Genomic DNA, 18,670 nt, shown 5'->3' on the forward strand with positions numbered 1-18,670 from the left:
TTTGAAGAATTTTGCCACACATGCCTAAAACTTTTACAAATATTGTAGGCTATTTTATAGTTGAATTAGTTGAGTTTAGTTGCATACATTAATTGAGCTTTCTATATTACCCCTCAGCACCTGTACCCCTGGTTGTGATCTGTCCTAGAATGCCTTCAGTATTCTTCTCACACACACACACACACACACACACACACACACACACACACACACACACACACACACACACCACACACGCACACCTACACACACAGAAATGTTTTCAGGGTGTTGGGTAGGAATGGGTCAGAGGGTACTTTAATTGAATTTTAAATGATTTCATTCACAGTGCTAAACTCTGCAGTTTCTGAATAAATTCTGTTTGTCTGAAAATCATTTCAGATTCCTCAAAGCACAGTGTATCTATTTTTTTCTGAGATGGCCTTCATTTTAATTCAAATTGACTTCCACCCTGAGGGGCATTCCTTGGAGAAACAGAGGAGGAAAATGGCAAAGTTTCAGGAGCCAAATGGAACTGTAATCACTCAAGCTGAACAGCCACAAGTAAACTAATCTGTATTACTACCTTGCGCTTTACTTATTCATTTCAGAAGTTTAAGTTGCAGGAAAAGAGGAAAGAAACAACTACAATATTTCTTGATATGATATATGCTTTATAATGATAATGAAATGGAGGTCATAAAGGCCCTTGTCTTTTTATTTATGGGTCATTGCTTGTAATGTTTGTAATGTACAGTTTTATTTAACAGATCGTACTTTCTGTGAAGATTATTATTTTATTACTGAACAGCGGATGAAAAGAGTTTTATTTATGCTGTGGATTACCAATGCATAAATAAAAAATTGTGTGACTGCATAATCTCCATGAGATTTATTGCCAGAGGTTTCAACTCAAAAGCCCGAGTGTGTGGAGTCATTGCAAAGTCTGGGCAGCGTTCAAGACAGAAATACATCCAATATTCTTTAGACATTATTAGAGTTAATTAACAGGAGCACTAAGAGGATTCTAAAAGGGATGATGAGCTCAGAGAGGTGATGAGCCAAGCTGAAAAGAGACGGACAGTAAACTTCAGTGTTCTTGTTTTCCTTTGCCGAACTAAAATTATTTCTAGCAACTGAGAATGGGTGATATTGTAATCAGAAGGAATAGATGAGTCATTGTGTTTGTGATATCCTTTGACTTGGCGGTGGGATATGCCAGGATATGAATTTCAAAGTATCTTTTGTCATAATAGAGTCAAGGATGCTTTTTATGGCCCTTGATCATAATTTGTGTATCAAATGGAAATGACACCCCAACTTTTATACCTTCAGTGAAAACAACCAAATGTTCAATCTCACACATTCAGGAAAAGAGGATAGAATTCTGAGAAAGGAAAGGATGTGTCTTGACGTACAGTCTATCTATGGCTTTATTTTGTATTTATATAGTAATTTTATGTAAAAATCTTTTTTGTACCCAGCTTGATTTTGGTTGACCATCAGCATTGAAATTACAGCTCAGTTGTGAATACCAAAACTTTATTAGGCCAAATAGCCAGAATAATACACAACACAGTCATTTGCCATGACTGATAAAGCAAAGCCTGAGAAATGAACCCAAATCACACATATTTTGTATATTTTGTAGTGTTTTCTGAGAAAGACCAGTATGTGTGTGTAGTTGCACGGTGGCACCATTTTTTGTGTGCAGACAGTTGCTGAGCGCAGCTTGTTTCATGACATTATTCTTTGTGCCTGAGGCTGATTAGGGAAAAGAGCTTCTGAACTACACTTCCCCCTCTCAGGATGTCCCCTGCTGGACTACAGTACCTTTTGTAGGCTGCCAGATCCAGATGCTTTGAACGCCCCACCTCCCAGATGCTGCTTCAGGAGTCTCAATGTGGGACCAGCTGCATCTCCCTGGAGCAAAGACAGCAAATACTTCAACAAAATAATGTTCCTGAATAACGTGTTTAAACTAGTATTGCAATGCCAAGCAGTATTCACTGTAACTGTGTAAAGGACTGAAACTGCAAGATCACAGTGATAGTGTTTCCAGGATGAATCCTTAAAAAACTAAACAGTGACAAGGTGCTAACCACACACTTCAGAAAATCAGGAAGGCATTACCGTTTCAAGAATTTGAAAAAAAAATATGTGTATTTTGTGAAAACAGCAAAAGCAAGCCATTATATTGCAGCCCTAACACCTAACATCTGCAAGTTGAAGAATATATGTCAGGTGCCTATTGGGCAAGCAGCTGAGCTGAAGCTATGAATGTAATCTGCATTTGGCTTTAGTAAATCAAACCTAAATTGCAGAGTCTAAAGTCGATCGCTAATATGTTGTTAATGCACTCCAAAACACCAATGTCAATACAGACCTCTGGGCACAGACATGTAAAAGCCCCTCACCTCTTTTGTGTGAGCAACAGTTTGCTTGTTCAACATAACATTGAAGTGCTGCTGTTGGTTTAAAATTGCATTTTCACTGACTTCAGTAATGCTGGAAATGAAGAGAGGGGGCCCTTTCCACATATAATAAACACTAATAAACGATTATACAAAATATTATAAGGAAACTTTCAATGCAGGTGATAGCTGAAGTTGTTCTGCTGTCAAACATATATTTGCTTTACAATTTTTTATGTAGGTATACAATAGCCTGCATGTTTATCCCCCACATCATATCGTCACTTGTGCACATCTTAAAAGCAATTTCTCATTGTTTAGAACATGTTGCAAATGCTTTGACACATTGATGCAAATGATTATGTACAACTGTCTGTTGTTTCCTACATTATCAACTGGTTATGTCATGCTGATCACAATGTATTATACCAGTTCTCTGTTGAATAGTCTTACCCCCCAAAACATCTAGGCATAAGTTCATTGCATTTAAACAACATAAACAAAATAAGAATAGACAACAAAAAATCACAACATATTATATAATTTATTGCGGAGTGGTATGTGTCATCCTCAAGCTCTACCAGAGGCCTGGGAGTATGAGGGTTCTGCGCAGTATCTTAGCTGTTCCTAGGACTGCACTGCAGAGACCTCTGATGCATTACCTGGAATCTGCTGTAGCCACTTTCCCAGTTTGAGGGTCACAGCCCCCAGTGCTCCGATTACCACTGTTACCACTGTTGCTCTTACTTTACACATCTTTTCTAGCTCCTCTTTCAGCCCTTGGTATTTCTCAAGCTTCTCATGTTCCTTCTTCTTGATGTTGCTGTCGCTTGGGATTGCCACGTCTGTCACTGCAGCCTTCTTCTGCTGTTTGTCGATCAACACGATATCTGGTTGGTTAGCCATCACCAGTTTGTCAGTCTGGATCTTGAAGTCCCACAGGATCTTAACTTCATTAGGAGGTGTCTTCCATTTTGACCTTGGGACTTCCAGCCCATACTCATGGCAGATGTTCCTGTACACTATGCCAGCTACCTGGTTATGGCGTTCCATGTACGCACTTCCTGCCTGCATCTTACACCCTGCTGTTATGTGCTGTACTGTCTCAGGTGCATCCTTGCACAGTCTGCACCTGGGGTCCTGCCTGGTGTGATAGACCCCAGCCTCTACTGATCTTGTACTGAGTGCCTGTTCTTGTGCCGCCGTGAATAGTGCTTCTGTGCTGTCCTTTAGTCCAGCCTTTTCCAGCCACTGGTAGGATTTCTTGATATCAGCCACTCCTTCTATTTGTCTGTGGTACATGCCGTGCAGCGGCTTGTCTCTCCATGAAGGTCCTTCATCTTCCTTGTCCTCACCCTCGGGTTTCTGCTGCCTGAGGTATTCACTAAGCCCTTCATCTTTGGGGGCCATCTTTCTGATGTACTCTTGGATCTTTGTCATTTCATCCTGGACAGTGGTCTTGACACTCACTAGCCCTCTGCCTCCCTTGCTACGCTTGTACAGTCTCAGAGTGCTGGATTTGGGGTGAAACCCTCCATGCATTGTGAGGAGCTTTCTTGTCTTGATGTCAGTGGCCTCTATCTCATCCTTTGGCCAGTTTATTATACCAGCGGGGTATCTGATGACTGGCAGGGCTTATGTGTTGATGGCTCGGATCTTGTTCTTCCTATTTAGCTGACTTTTCAACAGCTGCCTTACTCTCTGTAGGTATTTGGCTGTGGCGGACTTCCTTGCTGCCTTCTCATGGTTTCCATTAGCCTGCGGTACCCCAAGGTATTTGTAGCTGTCCTGAACATCTGCAATGTGGCCTTCTGGTAGTTCAACTTCCTCGGTTCTGATCATCTTCCCTCTTTTTGATACCATGCGGCCACACTTGTCCAGTCCGAACGACATTCCAATGTTGCTGCTGTAGATCCTGGTAGCGTGGATCAGTGAGTTGATGTCTCGCTCATTTCTGTCATACAGCTTGATGTCATCCATGTAGACGAGGTGACTGATGGTTGCTCCACTTCGGAAGGGGGTTCAGGCCCATGCAGAACAGCAGCGGGGATAGTGCATCAACTTGGTATATGCCGCAGTCGCTGACTAACTTCTCTTCATGTTGCCTTGATCTTGGTCTCTAGTTTTCTCCTCCATGGGGGGTAATGCTCTTTGTGGCTTGTGGTGTTCATCTTATAGCCAAGCATCTCTAGGATCACTGTTGCCATGGCAATCTCGGTCGTTGTACTTATGATCTTCAATTGCCCTTATGTTGAGCGATTCTGTGCCGTAAGGGCTTGTTGTTATTGGGGCTTGGGACCCAAATCCCCCCACTGACCTGTCGTCCTGGCTCCCCCTTGCCGTAGCATATTTGTTGTACCTCATCAATCTCTAGTTTTGATAGGAGTTGCTATTTGTGGATGTTAGAACACTGAGCTAGGAGTTCAGATCCATATTTTCTGCACTAGTCCATGAATGTCTTGTTCTAGTAGCCCATTTGTCATCAGGTTGCCCTGGTTCCCTAGCACCTTGTTGACCCGGGCGACGTCCTAGCCGGTATGGCTCTTGTATTTGCGGTTTCAATATCTATATCTATCTATCTATCTATCTACTGTATCTATCTATATCTATATCTGTCAATCATATTTTCTATACATGTCTATTGATGAAGATATCCGTTGTGATAAGAATCTGTGAATAGGAACATCAGCCTAAGGAGTGTTTCACATGCTTACATTTCTAATTAACTAACAGTAAAAACGTAACTATGAATCCTGTCCAATCTCTTGCAATGTATAAATTTATACTGTCGAAATTGATATGCCATGAAAAAGTGCAGCCTTGTGCATGTCAGGGATGATTCGAGAAATGTACCAAAGCGAGTGAGACAAAGTGTGTGGGCCTTTCACAATAAAACGCCAGCTACTAACTTTCCAAGAAAGCGTTACGGTGACTTCCTGTTTGTGTGCAAAAGGCGGAGTTAAACAGTATGTGGTAGTACAGATTGACGGACGGACACGACTGTAGTTTTCATTTTGCCGTTTACAATGCGGGAAATTACACTTTTCCCACTCACCTGACAATACGGAAACTATACAGCTACAGCGACGCTTCATACACTTAACGGACAGGATTCTAGGCTGCTATAAGGCAAGCTGGACTTTTTGTTCACTGGTCAGGCGAAATAATGTGCACGTATAGTTTTCATAGGCGCACATAACGTTACAAACTTCGGCCTGAATGTATTCCTATTCATACTTGATATTATTTAAAGATGTCAACCATGGTGGCTCTAAAAACGTATTCTTCTTTACTGTAGCCTACAGACTATGGGTTAACCCAAATATAGTTAAACACTTCACCATCAAATGAGGGTTATGTCAAATTTACTGGTCATTTTGTCAGCTGAAGCCTGAAGAAGAGGGACACGGGACGAGAGCCCGTGCACATCGCTGTCATGCTTCTTCAATCCTGTGTCATGTCAGTGTCAATTGTGTTTATCCAACAGAGTTTCAACCATGGTGCAGGAATACCAGTCCCCTGTTCGGGTCTACAAACATCCATTCGAGTTAATAATGGCGGTGAGTATGATCCAGAGTGTCGGTCACCTTTTAACTCACATGACCAGCCAGAAGACAGCAGTGGCTGCCACCTGTAGGCTATTACTTTGCAGGATCTTATATAACTGAACTGGAATGGGGTCTGTTTATTTCTATTCTAGCCATTGTGGCTTCGGCGTGCAATATTTAAACATATTCCACTTTTGCTCTTATTAAACACAAAAATATATAATAAATTACTTATTCACTAGATTCCGGGTCTCAGCTGTGGCAATTTACAAGCGATCAGACACTTTCAGAAACCTACAATAACGTCTGTAGCCTTGTCTGCTTCCCAGGGTCATCCGTCTCACTCTTGATATACACTTGTCTGCAGTAAATGCCTTAAGTGACTGGACAAATTACACTGTATACCTTCTTCTCTCCTGAAGCTGCAGTAAATACAGTAATCTACAGGGTACACACTGTGAGAAAGCTGCTTATTAAACTTTGTTCTGCGTGGTGCTTATGAAATGCAAAGTATCTTTCACATTTATTCACTGCCAGGCTGATGATTTTTCACATTTTTAGCCTCTTTTAAATTGCCTAGATGTCTGATATTTATACAGAAAGTATTAAAGACATACACACATTATTGACGCATCTGTAACCTCTTAAAACTCGTCTTGTGTATTGTCCTGTGGTTGCAATTATTTATTTTATTTTCATTACAATATGATGCATATAAGTGGTCAGGAGTCTTTGAGTTATTTTGTAGGATTGCTACAGTTTTTAAAAAGCTGATGATACAGTATACCTTGAATTTCTTGTAGATGACGTAATGCTAAGATAAGAGAGTGAGGCAGCAGAAATGTTTCTAGCTATATTTATATAACTGTCTAAAAAATTCTGATTGTAATGCAGCAGGATTCAACGGTCATATGCGGGCAATCCACTGAAATACCAACAAGGATTCCATCAATTACTCACTGTATGATTAATTTGCTTTGCTCTTGATGACACCGATGCATTTGCTCTCTTCACCTACAACCTAAAACTCAATGCTTTTAATTTGTGTAAGTGACCCTGAAGTAAAGATTGAACAAAAGTAAAATGTGTGCATTTCATGAGAAGCCGTCTGTTTCCACCCACCCTTACCGTCTGTTTCTTGTTCTCTGCAGTTATATATTAAGCCAAAGACTTATGCAATATCCTCAGAGCGGGTTAAAGACTGTGATGCTACACTGACACTTTGCACTGCAGAGTACAACTCCTTCACCCAACAGTCCCTAGTCAACAACGATACAAGCTTCATTTCCCATGAAGCATCTCTCTGTACAATCCCTCTTGCATCACTGCACTTTACTGAAAAAGATTTAGAAAATGGACCTTTTGTGAAAAAGTAAATAATAGCTCCTCTGAAAAGATCCAGGCACTGACGGCATAAAAAAGAGAAAGCAGTGAATAGACTACCACCTCATTAGTTCCCCCACTCTGCCACTGACGTACTCCAGGTTATTAATCCAGCTAACACTCCTAATCACTGTCCTGGATATTAGTGAATGTTTAACCAGAGACATCATTGTTGTGCCTTTCATGGCGCGTCTTTATGACTTCCCTAGGTCTTCTTGTGCTTGAAATGCACCAGTCAATGCTGCTTATTTACCAAGGAAACCTTTCCCATTAATTTGCTTAGTGAATAATGTCATTGTATTGATTAGGTTGCTCATGCTGCTGTGCTGTATCAATACAAGCAGGGTGTGTGTGTGTGTGTGTGTTGCTGAAAGATCAGCGGTTTGGAGAGATAAAACAACCAATTAAAAGTCTTTTATTTGTTGCTTTTTACTGCATGTCAAGTAATCAACTAGTCAGGTTCACACTTCAAACTTTTAAAAGCTTTTGAGTTCCAGGTAATTTTGCTGAATTGCTGCATATTATATTGCCACATCTAGGGCTATAATATTAGCGAAAGTTTTATACAGCATGGTGATAACATTTATATTTAACAGTTTATGTGGAAAACCCACTCTGCTACTGGCTCCATAGACTGAGCTCAGCGACTCAATGAATATTGACTGGTGAGCTCTGGAGAAATTGCCTTGGACAGATGGTCACTGCTTGTTAAAGCTGCCGCAGCCGTGCAAACAGCATCAAATTTTAATATGTAATTATATAAAATGTTAAAGCCCCTAACTATTAAATACATCCTAACCTGACACAGAAATTACGTGTTTTACTATTAAGTCAGCAAGAGCTTGTGGCAGGTACAAGTAAGCTTCTTGTAATGGATCCATTCAAAGAGGCCTTCCTGCCCATTACGAGAGCTGCCTCATTGTAGGCAGGACAAAAGGGCATAACAGTGTTGTTCAATAAAATTTATAATCGTCAAGGACAAGAACAATAAAACATCAAGACAAGAGAATCTACACATTTCTTTACTAATTTCTGCTACTAAATTTAAATTTGACTTCACTCCCCCTCTTAGGCCTATTTGAAGAGGTTCCCAAAGTGCCCCCTGATCCCAGTGTTTGTGGATAGTGAGATCACCAGTGAGAGCCAAAGCGAGGATGGATCCACGCTGGTGACTGAGAGGCGCTGTGTGATCGACATTGATGCCCCGCGGCTTCTCAAACGGGTACCTGTCCTCTGACCTTTTAGGGTGCAAAAGCCATGAAACAGTTGCTATAATCAGATTATTTGTTTAGAAGAACAAAATGAAGGAATGTTTGTCAAGACTGTGCCCAGAGAGTGGCAACTCTTAAAGGTGGTATTTTGAGGCAATGTTGCATTAGATTGCATGAATGTGTTTTTGATCAACTTATGTGGAATATTTTAACATATTTATATTTTTCTGCATGTAGATTGCTGGCGTAGACTACCTGTACTTTATCCAAAAGAACACTCTGAATCGGAGGGACAGGATGCTCCACATTGAGGTCCACAACGAGACCTTTTCAAACAGGGTCATTGTCAGTGAGTGCTGCAACTACACGGTGAGCCACAGAGACAAACAACAGAGAGAACAAACACAGGAGCCTCTATTAGTGTTTCTTTGTTGTACTTGTTTTACTGTTTAACACTGTGTGTGTAACACTTTTACAATGCCTAGTTCAAAAAAGAAGTACCAGTCAGACGAGATCCCAAGTTCTGCATGTGCATACCAGTAAAACTCTGGCTTTTGTTTTCTGAAAAATTAATTCTAAGTGATCTTCTGGTGTGCCAAATGTGCTAAACACTACACAAAGTCAATGTAGTTTGACTCACTCCAATTGTAGTGGCCATTTTACCATGCTCCAAAGTCTGCAAAGTATTTTAGTTTTCACTTTTTCACATTTAGTGTTCCATTGAATTAAATGCAACTTACTTTTGAAAACCCTACAATAAAGTTCAGGAGGGCGAATGAGGTTTTATTTGAAGACAGATTTCAACATCACGGAAGGTGATTATTATCCAAAATTTCATCTCTGCCTGGTCCATTACTGACATGATGTTCTATTCCTACTTTATTACCTGTGACGTGTTCTCACACAATATCACATGCTCAAAAACACTTTACTAGCACCATCTAAACTTTTTCCACCAATGAACACTAAAAACAGCCTTACAGCACTGTCACCTGTTGTAAATAACAAAAATAGAATAATAGCAAATGCAAACATAATCTTAGTGTAGTCCACCTATAATATATCAAAATATACTTAAACTGTTTCATAAACCTAAATAATCTTAGAACTTACTAAACATGTGATCACAACTTTTCCCAAATATATGTATGTGCTTAAGTGGCTCTTTCACAAGTAATACCTACCTGCCCTTTTCACAACATAATATAAAACCACCAATATAATTTCTGCTGTTTATGATACACCACTCACTTTAAAATATATGTACAGTCACATACAGTACATCAAATGAACTGTGCAATGTTGACATAAAAATAGTTGTGTGTAATACTGCGATACCCTCTTCTGTAGGTTCATCCAGAGAATGAGGACTGGACGTGCTTCGAACAGACGGCCAGTCTGGATATTAAGTCCTTCTTTGGCTTTGAGAGCATGGCAGAGAAGATAGCTATGAAACAGTATGCTAGTAGCATTAAAAAGGTTTGCATCTTTGAATTGACTTTTACTTAGGCAGGTGTGGGGGAAAATGCTGTAAATACATGTTAATAGATTCTATTTATCAGTTAACAAACTGCAAAGTGAATTAGCAGAAATCATTTTCTAAATTAAATAAATATTTGCTGTGACCCCTCTTCGCCTTCAAAACAGCATCACTTCTTCTAGGTACACTTGCACAGAGTTTGTGAAGGAACTCGGCAGGTAGGTTGGCCCAAACATCTTGGAGAACTCCCGACAGTCCTTCTGTGGATTTAGGCAGCCTCACTTGCTCTCTCTGCTCATGTAATCCCAGACAGACTCGATGATGTTCAGGGCTCTGTGGGGGCCATACCATCACTTCCAGGACTCCTTGTTCATCTTTACGCTAAAGATAGTTTTTAGTGACTTTCACTTTATGTTTGTGGTCATTGTCATGCTGCAGAATAAATTTGGGGCCAATCAGATGCCTGCCTGATGGTACTGCATAATGGATATATATATATACTGATATAGTATCTGCATGTCCTTCTCTGCATTGAGGAGATCAGTAATTTGGACCAAATCCCCAACTCCGTCTGCCAAAAGGCCTTGTTTCCATGTCAGAGGGATGGCTTTTTGGCCGCAAGTCTTTCATGAAGGCCACTTCTGACAAGACTTTTCCAGACAGTAGATGGGTCCTACAGGGTCCATCCTACAGGGTCCATCCTACAGGGTCCCACTGTTTTCTGCCAGTTCTGAGCTGACAGCACTGCTGGACGTCTTGGAAAGTAAGTGTGATGTGTCTTTCATCAGCCGCAGTAGGTTTCTTTGGCTGACCACTGCTTCTACAGTCCTTAACATTGCCTGTTTCTTTGTGCTTTCTTCAAAGAGCTTGGACAGCACATCTAGAAACCCGTCTGCCCTTAAATTTCTGCCAGAAAGAGACCTTGCTGTTGCAGCATAACCTCCTTGGATCCTGTTGCTGTGCTCAGTCTTGCCATGGTGTATGACTTTTGACATTAAACTGTCTTCAGCAAACTCATCTTGTTAGCGGAGTGTGGCTGTTCCAGTTGTGGCCAGTTGTATTCCTCTCACATAGCTGTTTCTGTTTTTGTGTTTCATCCTACATGTAGAATTGGTGATCATTAACACCTATTTGATATAAGTGTTTAATTATACACCTGATGATAGTCCTACAAAAGTAGGAAGAAGTGATGTTGTTATAAAGGCAAAGGGTGGCCACACCAAATATTTATTTGATTTGGATTTTATTTCCGTTCAGCCACTTTTTATTTTATTAATTGACAAATAAAATGTTTTTTAAAGTATTCTTACTTACTACAGCATTTTTTACACACCTGCCAAAAACATTGTGGAAAGATAACTTGCATTTGCTTCCAGTATTGTTTGATCTGTTGTTCAGGTCTGTTATTGCTTTACATGTATTAGCCATAGTGTCACCTGGACAGTTGCATCAACCAGAAGTCTTGTCTCCTTCCTGTGTTGTAGGGTAAAGAGATTATTGAGTACTACCTCAGAGAACTGGAGGAAGAAGGAGTGACTTACATACCTCGGTGGATCCCCCCTGTCGTCTCTGGCACTGCTGCTGCCAGGCTCCAGCTGCTGCCTCCCTCAACTGAGCGAGCCATCCCAGTGAGCAGTGCTAAGAATGTGCTCGACAGTAAAGACCCATCCTGTCCCACAGAGCTACTGGCTGGCAATCCTGACGGTCAGTGGTTACTCACTATTCGTGATTAAGGATGGAATAGTTTAACACCCTCTTTGGCACTATTTTGAACAATAGTGCCAAATGTTCAAATAAAAACACTATAGTGCACAGCTCCTGGTGTCTCCATTGTGTGCATGCAATATGTGCTGACTTTACACTGTACATGTGTTTTGGCCTGTAGACAAGTTGGATGCTGACTACATCAGACGTTACCTAGGTGATTTAACGCCTCTGCAGGAGAGCTGTCTTATTCGACTGCGCCAGTGGCTCCAAGAAAACCACAAGGGCAAGGTCACAAACAGTTTTGTTTGACTACAGAGCAGTCTGTGCAGTTATGTAAAATACACATTTATTTCTAGACATGCTTCCACGCTTAATGTTAGTTTTGCTTCTCACATGGACTGTAGATTATTAGATGGAAAACAACAAGCATCCATTGGCTTAAATGTTAATACATGTAACTTTAACTTGGAGCAATGCATTAGAGGTTTGACCCCTGCTTGTTGTTGCACAGATTCCAAAAGATCAGCATGTGCTGCGCTTCCTGAGGGCCAGAGACTTCAACCTGGACAAGGCCCGGGAGCTCTTGTGCCAGTCGCTTACCTGGAGGAAGCAGCACCAGGTAGATTTCCTGTTAGACACATGGGAGTGCCCACAACTGCTTCAGGACTACTACACTGGAGGCTGGCACCACCACGACAAAGGTACTGTGAATAATAACCTGCCTAAGTGTGTATTTTCACTTTATGTCACTGTTTCCTGTTATTGTGCTGTTGTTTGTCACTTATCAGTAAATGTAAAGATACAGGGGCAGCAGGATTTGGTCTTCTGTATTTATAGTATATATGTTCACATAGGTTTAAACAGCCTGTTAATTATTGACCGTAAAGTCTGAGCAGCATCTGTCCCAGCTCGAATGTTTGAAAATGAGTCATTGCTTTTAACAGCTGATCAACCAGGATTGAACACAGGAAGTGCCCTTTGAATGTTTACATGCTTAAGGTGGTAAATACCAGCTGTATTTAGACGACAGCGCTGTAAAAGTTATTATTACGGAAATATTGCAAAGTACAGTCTAGACCTGCTCTATATGAAAAGTGCAATGAGATAACTTCTGTTATGAATTGGCGTGTGTGTGTGTGTGTGTGTGTGTGTGGTTTAGACGGCCGTCCTCTGTATGTCTTGCGCCTGGGGCAAATGGACACTAAGGGTTTGGTACGAGCCTTGGGAGAGGAGGTGCTACTGAAACAGGTACATACACAAGATGTATGCTTTAACGTACACACAAACATTTTCAGTTAAAATACCTTCCGTTACATTAATGCTACAACTTGATGAATATGACCCAGGTCCTGTCCATCAACGAGGAGGGACTGAGGCGTTGTGAAGAAAACACCAGAGTCTTCGGGCGACCCATTAGGTGCCTAGATATTAATTCATCTATCTTCTGTCAGTTTCTCACTGGTAGCAGCTAATCAGGTGAACACATGCTTGCATATATAATCCTGTAATGTCTATTTTAATGTGTCGGTCAGCTGCTGGACTTGCCTGGTGGATCTGGAGGGTCTTAATATGCGGCACCTGTGGAGACCAGGTGTTAAGGCTCTGCTGAGAATCATCGAGGTGGTGGAGGCCAACTACCCCGAGACCCTGGGTCGTCTGCTCATACTGAGGGCGCCCAGAGTTTTTCCAGTGCTCTGGACCCTGGTAAGAAGCTCATCATTTTGATTTAATTAATCATCTAATTGGGGAAGAATGGATCAAGTTGTGCAGACGCAGAGATTGCCGCTTGCAAATATTCCTGCTGATAGTAATTCTTAATAGCTGGGTGCAACATTGTGAATATGAGCAAATGATAAATGAAGAGAAAGTTAATTATAACCATGCAATATGCAGATCCGCATGGGGGTACATTTGATCATTGCTACAGCAATGTTCAAAGGTATAGTTTGTGGGAGAGTAATAGCATTCAGAAAAGAAATAAAGCAGAGTAGTAGTAGTAGTAGTGGTGGTAGTACATCAATATTTGAAAATAAATCAAATCAAACTTATCAATAATAATAGCAATGAAACCATTGTTGCGTAACCATAGTTAACCATAGTTAAGCTGATGTTAAGTAAGGGCTTTAAAAGTTTCTACCCAGAGATGTGAAAGATATTTACCAGCAAATAACAACAAACAACAAAGTTCAATTATAAATAGTTAAACAGGATGCACTATTATGACGATAAAATCAATATAACCAACCATCCATCAGCTAACCTGTTTATTTCTAAACATGATTACTTCAGATATTCATGGATTGATTTTTACAGTGTGACCCTGTGGTTGCTTTCATGTTCTCTGATGACTTTTGGTGTCTTGTTTCCAGGTTAGCCCCCTGATACATGAGAATACCCGTAAAAAGTTCCTTGTTTATGCTGGAAACGACTACCAGGGTCCAGGAGGATTGGTGGACTACATTGATAAAGAAATCATCCCTGACTCCTTGGGAGGGGACTGCATGGTGAGGTTTAGTCCTCAACATACCCGAACAGGCACGGTGAAAGAATGTGTGCCAGGCCTTGTGCTCATGACCTGACATTCACTCCTTTAGTGTGCGCTAGTCCTTATAGCCTCAGGTTTATGTGGTTTTAATCCATCAGCAATAGGGTTGGGGCGGGGTCAAGCTGGGGTGTTTACCTGAGGTGTAGGTGTGTGAGTGTGTCAGAGTGTGGGGAGAAGCGATTTCCGAGGCAGGTGCAAAGTATACTTAAAAACAATAATAAGCATGTTCGTGGTCATGAAAACCTGCTTTCACAGGGTGGTACAATGTGAAAATTTCAGATCAGCAGCCCAACCCTAATCAGCAACAAGTAGCAAGTATCTCCATGTGGTATGTGTCTTACTGAAAATTTCATATTGCTTTCTAAAAATTTAATCTGAGAAGTGCATCAACTAAACAAGAGTATTCATAGAACTATATATACAGATATTTCTTTTGCAGCCGTTTACTGTTTGGACAGGAGCAGGATATACTGTATGTACTGGTCAGGTCAGTCATACAGTTGACAAGTTATTTTAGCACAACTGCTAGCCAGCTCACATTTCAACACTGTACAATGCATTCCATCCACTCCTTACAGTTTTAACTGCATTTCATTGAGCCCAACAAACCTAAGCTGGCCTTATCTCTCTTAAAATGGCAAATTTACACAGCTACGAGTGGCTTTTACCCACCGAGAGGGCGCCTGCTCGTGAGTCACTAAACCCACACTACTTTAATTAAGTGAAATCAGACACTGTACCAACCTTGGTACATATGCAACCTCATGTTACAATACACACATATATTCATGTGAGTTGTCTGTTGTTGTCATTGGTTGAGCTTGATGGGTTTTTTTTCTGCTGCCCTCTCCAGTGTGACATCCCTGAGGGAGGTATGGTTCCCAAATTTCTGTACAGGACAGCAGAAGAGCTTGAGAGTGAGGAAAACAGCCTGTTGACTGACTCCATCTACAAGAGTGCCAGTATTTTCAAGGGAGCCCCATATGAGGTACAGTCTCAGTAAATCCACATGTATCAAAGAATAAGGATACCTTAATTCTGCTAATAGTGCATAAAGGTGAGAGCAAAGGGAGTGTTTTCTGCCCTTTTCCAATTTATGTGTATTCTGGATTTTATCCTGTGGATTAGGATGCCACCAGCTGGAAGAAATCTACATTGCAGGCTTGCAGCAAAAGAGAAACCTGTGATTAATGGCCTGCTGTCTGCCGTTCTGTGCTTCCAATTTCCTTACATCCTCCTGCAGATGCTGATCGAGATCGCAGAGGCCTCCTCCGTCATCACTTGGGACTTTGACGTGTCTAAAGGAGATGTGCTTTTCAACATCTACCATTCCAAGAGGGCCCCACAGCCTCCCAAGAAAGACACTCTCGGAGCCCATGCCCTCACATCCCTAGGGGCCGTTAATGCCCAGCTGATAGACAGGAACTGGGTGCTGGGCCAGGACTTCAGCATGGTGGAGAAATCCCTCACCTGCAGGGAGGGAGAGAGCGTACAGGTCAGGGAGAAGATGGTAGAGATTAGTGTTTTAGCAGTTTCTACAAAACGTAGTTTGTCCCTGTTTGCTGTCCGTTGCATCCAGGCAGTTAAATTCTTCATCATCGCAGCCCCAAAATTGATCCTGCAGCTTTCCTCTGTTCAAACAGGGCTCCCATGTAACACGCTGGCCTGGCTTCTACATCCTCCAGTGGCGCTTCCACAGCTCCCCAGCCTGCACCGCCTCCAGCCTGCCTCGTGTGGATGATGTGCTGGCCTCGCTGCAGGTCTCTTCCCACAAGTGTAAGATCATGTACTACACCGAGGTGCTGGCGTCCCATGACTTCAGGTGGGTTTATTTATTCCACTGTGCTTTTCTTTTTATAATAATGAAGTTTTTCACAAAGGCTGCACTGCTCTTGAAAAAGAAATCAATGTTGTCACATTCCTGGAATGACCTGTCCTTGTGTTTTACAGATATGTTTGCCAGATATATACTTTTTAAACCTGTTATACTGTTGTTGTTTTTTTACAGTATTTGATTGGTTAAAAATTAACTATTTTTTCTGCCTTGTCTGTTTTTTCTAGGGGATCCATGACCAGTCTGGAGTCTAGTCATAGTGGTTTCTCTCAGCTCAGTGCTGCCACTACTTCCTCTAGCCAATCACACGCCAGCTCCACCATCTCAAGGTAGCATCTGCCCAGCTGTGACCTAAAGCTACTGACATCTTACTCCGACTGTGCCTTAAGCCTTAAAAAAGGGTGTTTTACTCATACACCTAAATTAGAATTTGACCTGACTAAATAATATATTTAGTGGATCCGTAGTTTAATTGAACTCTGTTTCTAGGGAATGAAGGAAGTGCTTAAAGTATCAGTTTCCTGTGCACATAATGACTGACTTGTTATTCTCATTCGTTTGAATAATAGTAGTGTATAATAAATGCAAAGCACAGTGCAAATGCCAAGTCTATGATTTGTAGTTTCAGATGTGGAGCATCTGCTCTGCATGTGCTGGATCAGTAATGGCAAAAGGAGATCTTTAGCTGGACAGTGCAGCTTCTGTCCCTGAAATTGCTTTCATTGTCCACAAGATGTCAGTGTACTCTTTGCCTGGACTTGCTCTCAAATCTGCAGTGTACTTAGCGCATATGGTTTCACTTGCTGCACACTCAAAAGGAGACTTGTTTACATAAAGAATAAATAATGATGTAATTTCCAGAGTGTGTCTGCATTTTGGGAAAACAATGACTGCAGTAGCAGAGCTGTAGTGGGGTAGTAATTTTGAATAATCGTGGATACGGGTTGATAATCATTTTACAGCATTAGGTGAGATGTTCAGAGTGAGGAGATAATGTGAAATATCCTTAAAATATGTAGCACACTCTCTAGATTTCATGTAATGTTGTTTTTGGGCTTGTTAGGCTTAGCTGTTGAGTTTTCTGAGGCAGCTAATCTGAATGCAATATAGTGCAGCCCCTTGTGATCTGGCACAGGGCCAGGCAGACAACTGATTTACATAAAACTTTAATTTCCATAAACTTATTAGATGCTTCCAGCTAAATCTTAATTGAATTTCCCTGCGTTCTATTTTTTTTTCTTGGTTTGCAAACTTGTGTCATGTTGCTGTTTATCTCAATACAGTTCAGAGTCAGGTGGGCCGAGGTCTCAGAGGCGTTGATTGAACGGGAGCCTGACTTCCTGCTGGCATGTCAGGGTTGTTAGAAAGAGGAAGTGTACTGACTTTGCCAGAAGCTTATTTACTGAATTCCTCCACTTGCTCTAATGACCTCCCAAGACACACATTGTCCGTAAAAATAGCAGCACCTCTTATACCTGATACGCCTAATTTGCTCTTAAAACCACTTGTTCTCGAGCAATTAAGTGATTTAAGGCTGAATTATTTTACTGGCATTCACAGGCTTTAAAAAGAAAGACTGTTATATAGGTACCAAACAAGAAAATTGTCCAGAGAATTGTGTTGAAAACACGAGTCTCAACAAAAACTGTGTTAATCTCTGTCAATCTTGAGTTGTTAGATGACGTGAACACTTGAAGCCGTTAACATGGGAATCTTTCTCATCTCTACCATGAAGCACAGCAGTGCTTTAAGCTAAATGCTAACATCAACATGGTCATAATGATGCTGACATGCTGATGTTTAGCAGATACAATGGTCACCGTCTTCGTACAGCTGAGGATGATGGGTATTTCATTCATTTTGCAGGTATTTAGTCATAAACCAAAGTATTTGACACACTGTGTTTAAGAACAGGAACCTGATGAAGGAGCTGGATGAAAAGTGAAAGGAACACTTTTACAATCGACCCAATAGTTGTCACTCAAAACCACAAATGTGAACCTCATGGTGGCTTTAGAGGAAAAGTCATTAGGATACATCTTATGAGGATCACAAATGATGCCCTTTCCTTGAAACCACATGGATAAATGTTTGGACAAAACCAAAAGTTTCCCTCCACAGTGGATATGTACTTAACTATCTCATGAGAGTCATAATTACCAATAACTTCACATGACTGTGCATCAATCACAGAATGGGAGGTCATCTTTGTAGTTTTTGTGCCATATGCATATTCTCTTGAGACACAGGAAGCTATTGTTATGGTATGTATTTTGTCCTATGTTTCTTTGACAAATAAAAAAGAAATGATGCTGTAAAGGTTCAGTGTGTAAGTTTTTGTGGCATCTAGTGGCGAGGGTTGCAAATTGCAACCAAAGGCTCACGGTGCATTCACATGCTCCTCGGATGGTTCCGTATCTCGAGTTGTGAAGTTGTTCTTCCAACTTCAGTGTGTTTTCATGTAATCTTAAATCGGAATGTGGAATTAACATGGACGCTACTACAAAGAGTTGTTGGATTAGCATTATCAGAGCGTATAAACAACACACAGACATATAGTTCACTCTAC

The 18,670-nt window shown here is 41.1% G+C and overlaps 1 protein-coding gene across 1 annotated transcript; it reads left to right on the forward strand.

Moving 5' to 3' along the window:
- The first annotated feature begins 5,351 nt into the window (after positions 1–5,351).
- On the forward strand, positions 5,352–18,423 carry LOC119886129 (SEC14-like protein 1). The gene is made up of 16 exons (XM_038696668.1): positions 5,352–5,522; positions 5,881–5,953; positions 8,397–8,546; positions 8,773–8,904; positions 9,886–10,014; positions 11,500–11,719; positions 11,901–12,010; positions 12,234–12,423; positions 12,882–12,970; positions 13,069–13,139; positions 13,255–13,426; positions 14,092–14,226; positions 15,121–15,255; positions 15,511–15,762; positions 15,911–16,089; positions 16,329–18,423. The coding sequence occupies exons 2-16, from the start codon at positions 5,891–5,893 to the stop codon at positions 16,432–16,434; spliced, it is 2,133 nt and encodes a 710-aa protein (XP_038552596.1). The 5' UTR covers positions 5,352–5,522; positions 5,881–5,890; the 3' UTR covers positions 16,435–18,423.
- Positions 18,424–18,670: the final 247 nt, after the last annotated feature.

Source organism: Micropterus salmoides, unplaced genomic scaffold (genome assembly GCF_014851395.1).
Source record: "Micropterus salmoides isolate LMB-PRFRI ecotype aquatic unplaced genomic scaffold, ASM1485139v1 Ms_hic_scaffold_10, whole genome shotgun sequence".
Classification (NCBI taxonomy): domain Eukaryota; kingdom Metazoa; phylum Chordata; class Actinopteri; order Centrarchiformes; family Centrarchidae; genus Micropterus; species Micropterus salmoides.

Coding starts and splice junctions, on each gene's coding strand:
- LOC119886129 (XM_038696668.1), top strand. CDS start 5,891: ATGGTGCAGGAATACCAGTCCCCTGTTCGGGTCTACAAACATCCATTC. Junction 8,547..8,772: donor CCCCGCGGCTTCTCAAACGG/GTACCTGTCCTC, acceptor TTCTGCATGTAG/ATTGCTGGCGTAGACTACCT. Junction 15,763..15,910: donor GGGAGGGAGAGAGCGTACAG/GTCAGGGAGAAG, acceptor CTGTTCAAACAG/GGCTCCCATGTAACACGCTG.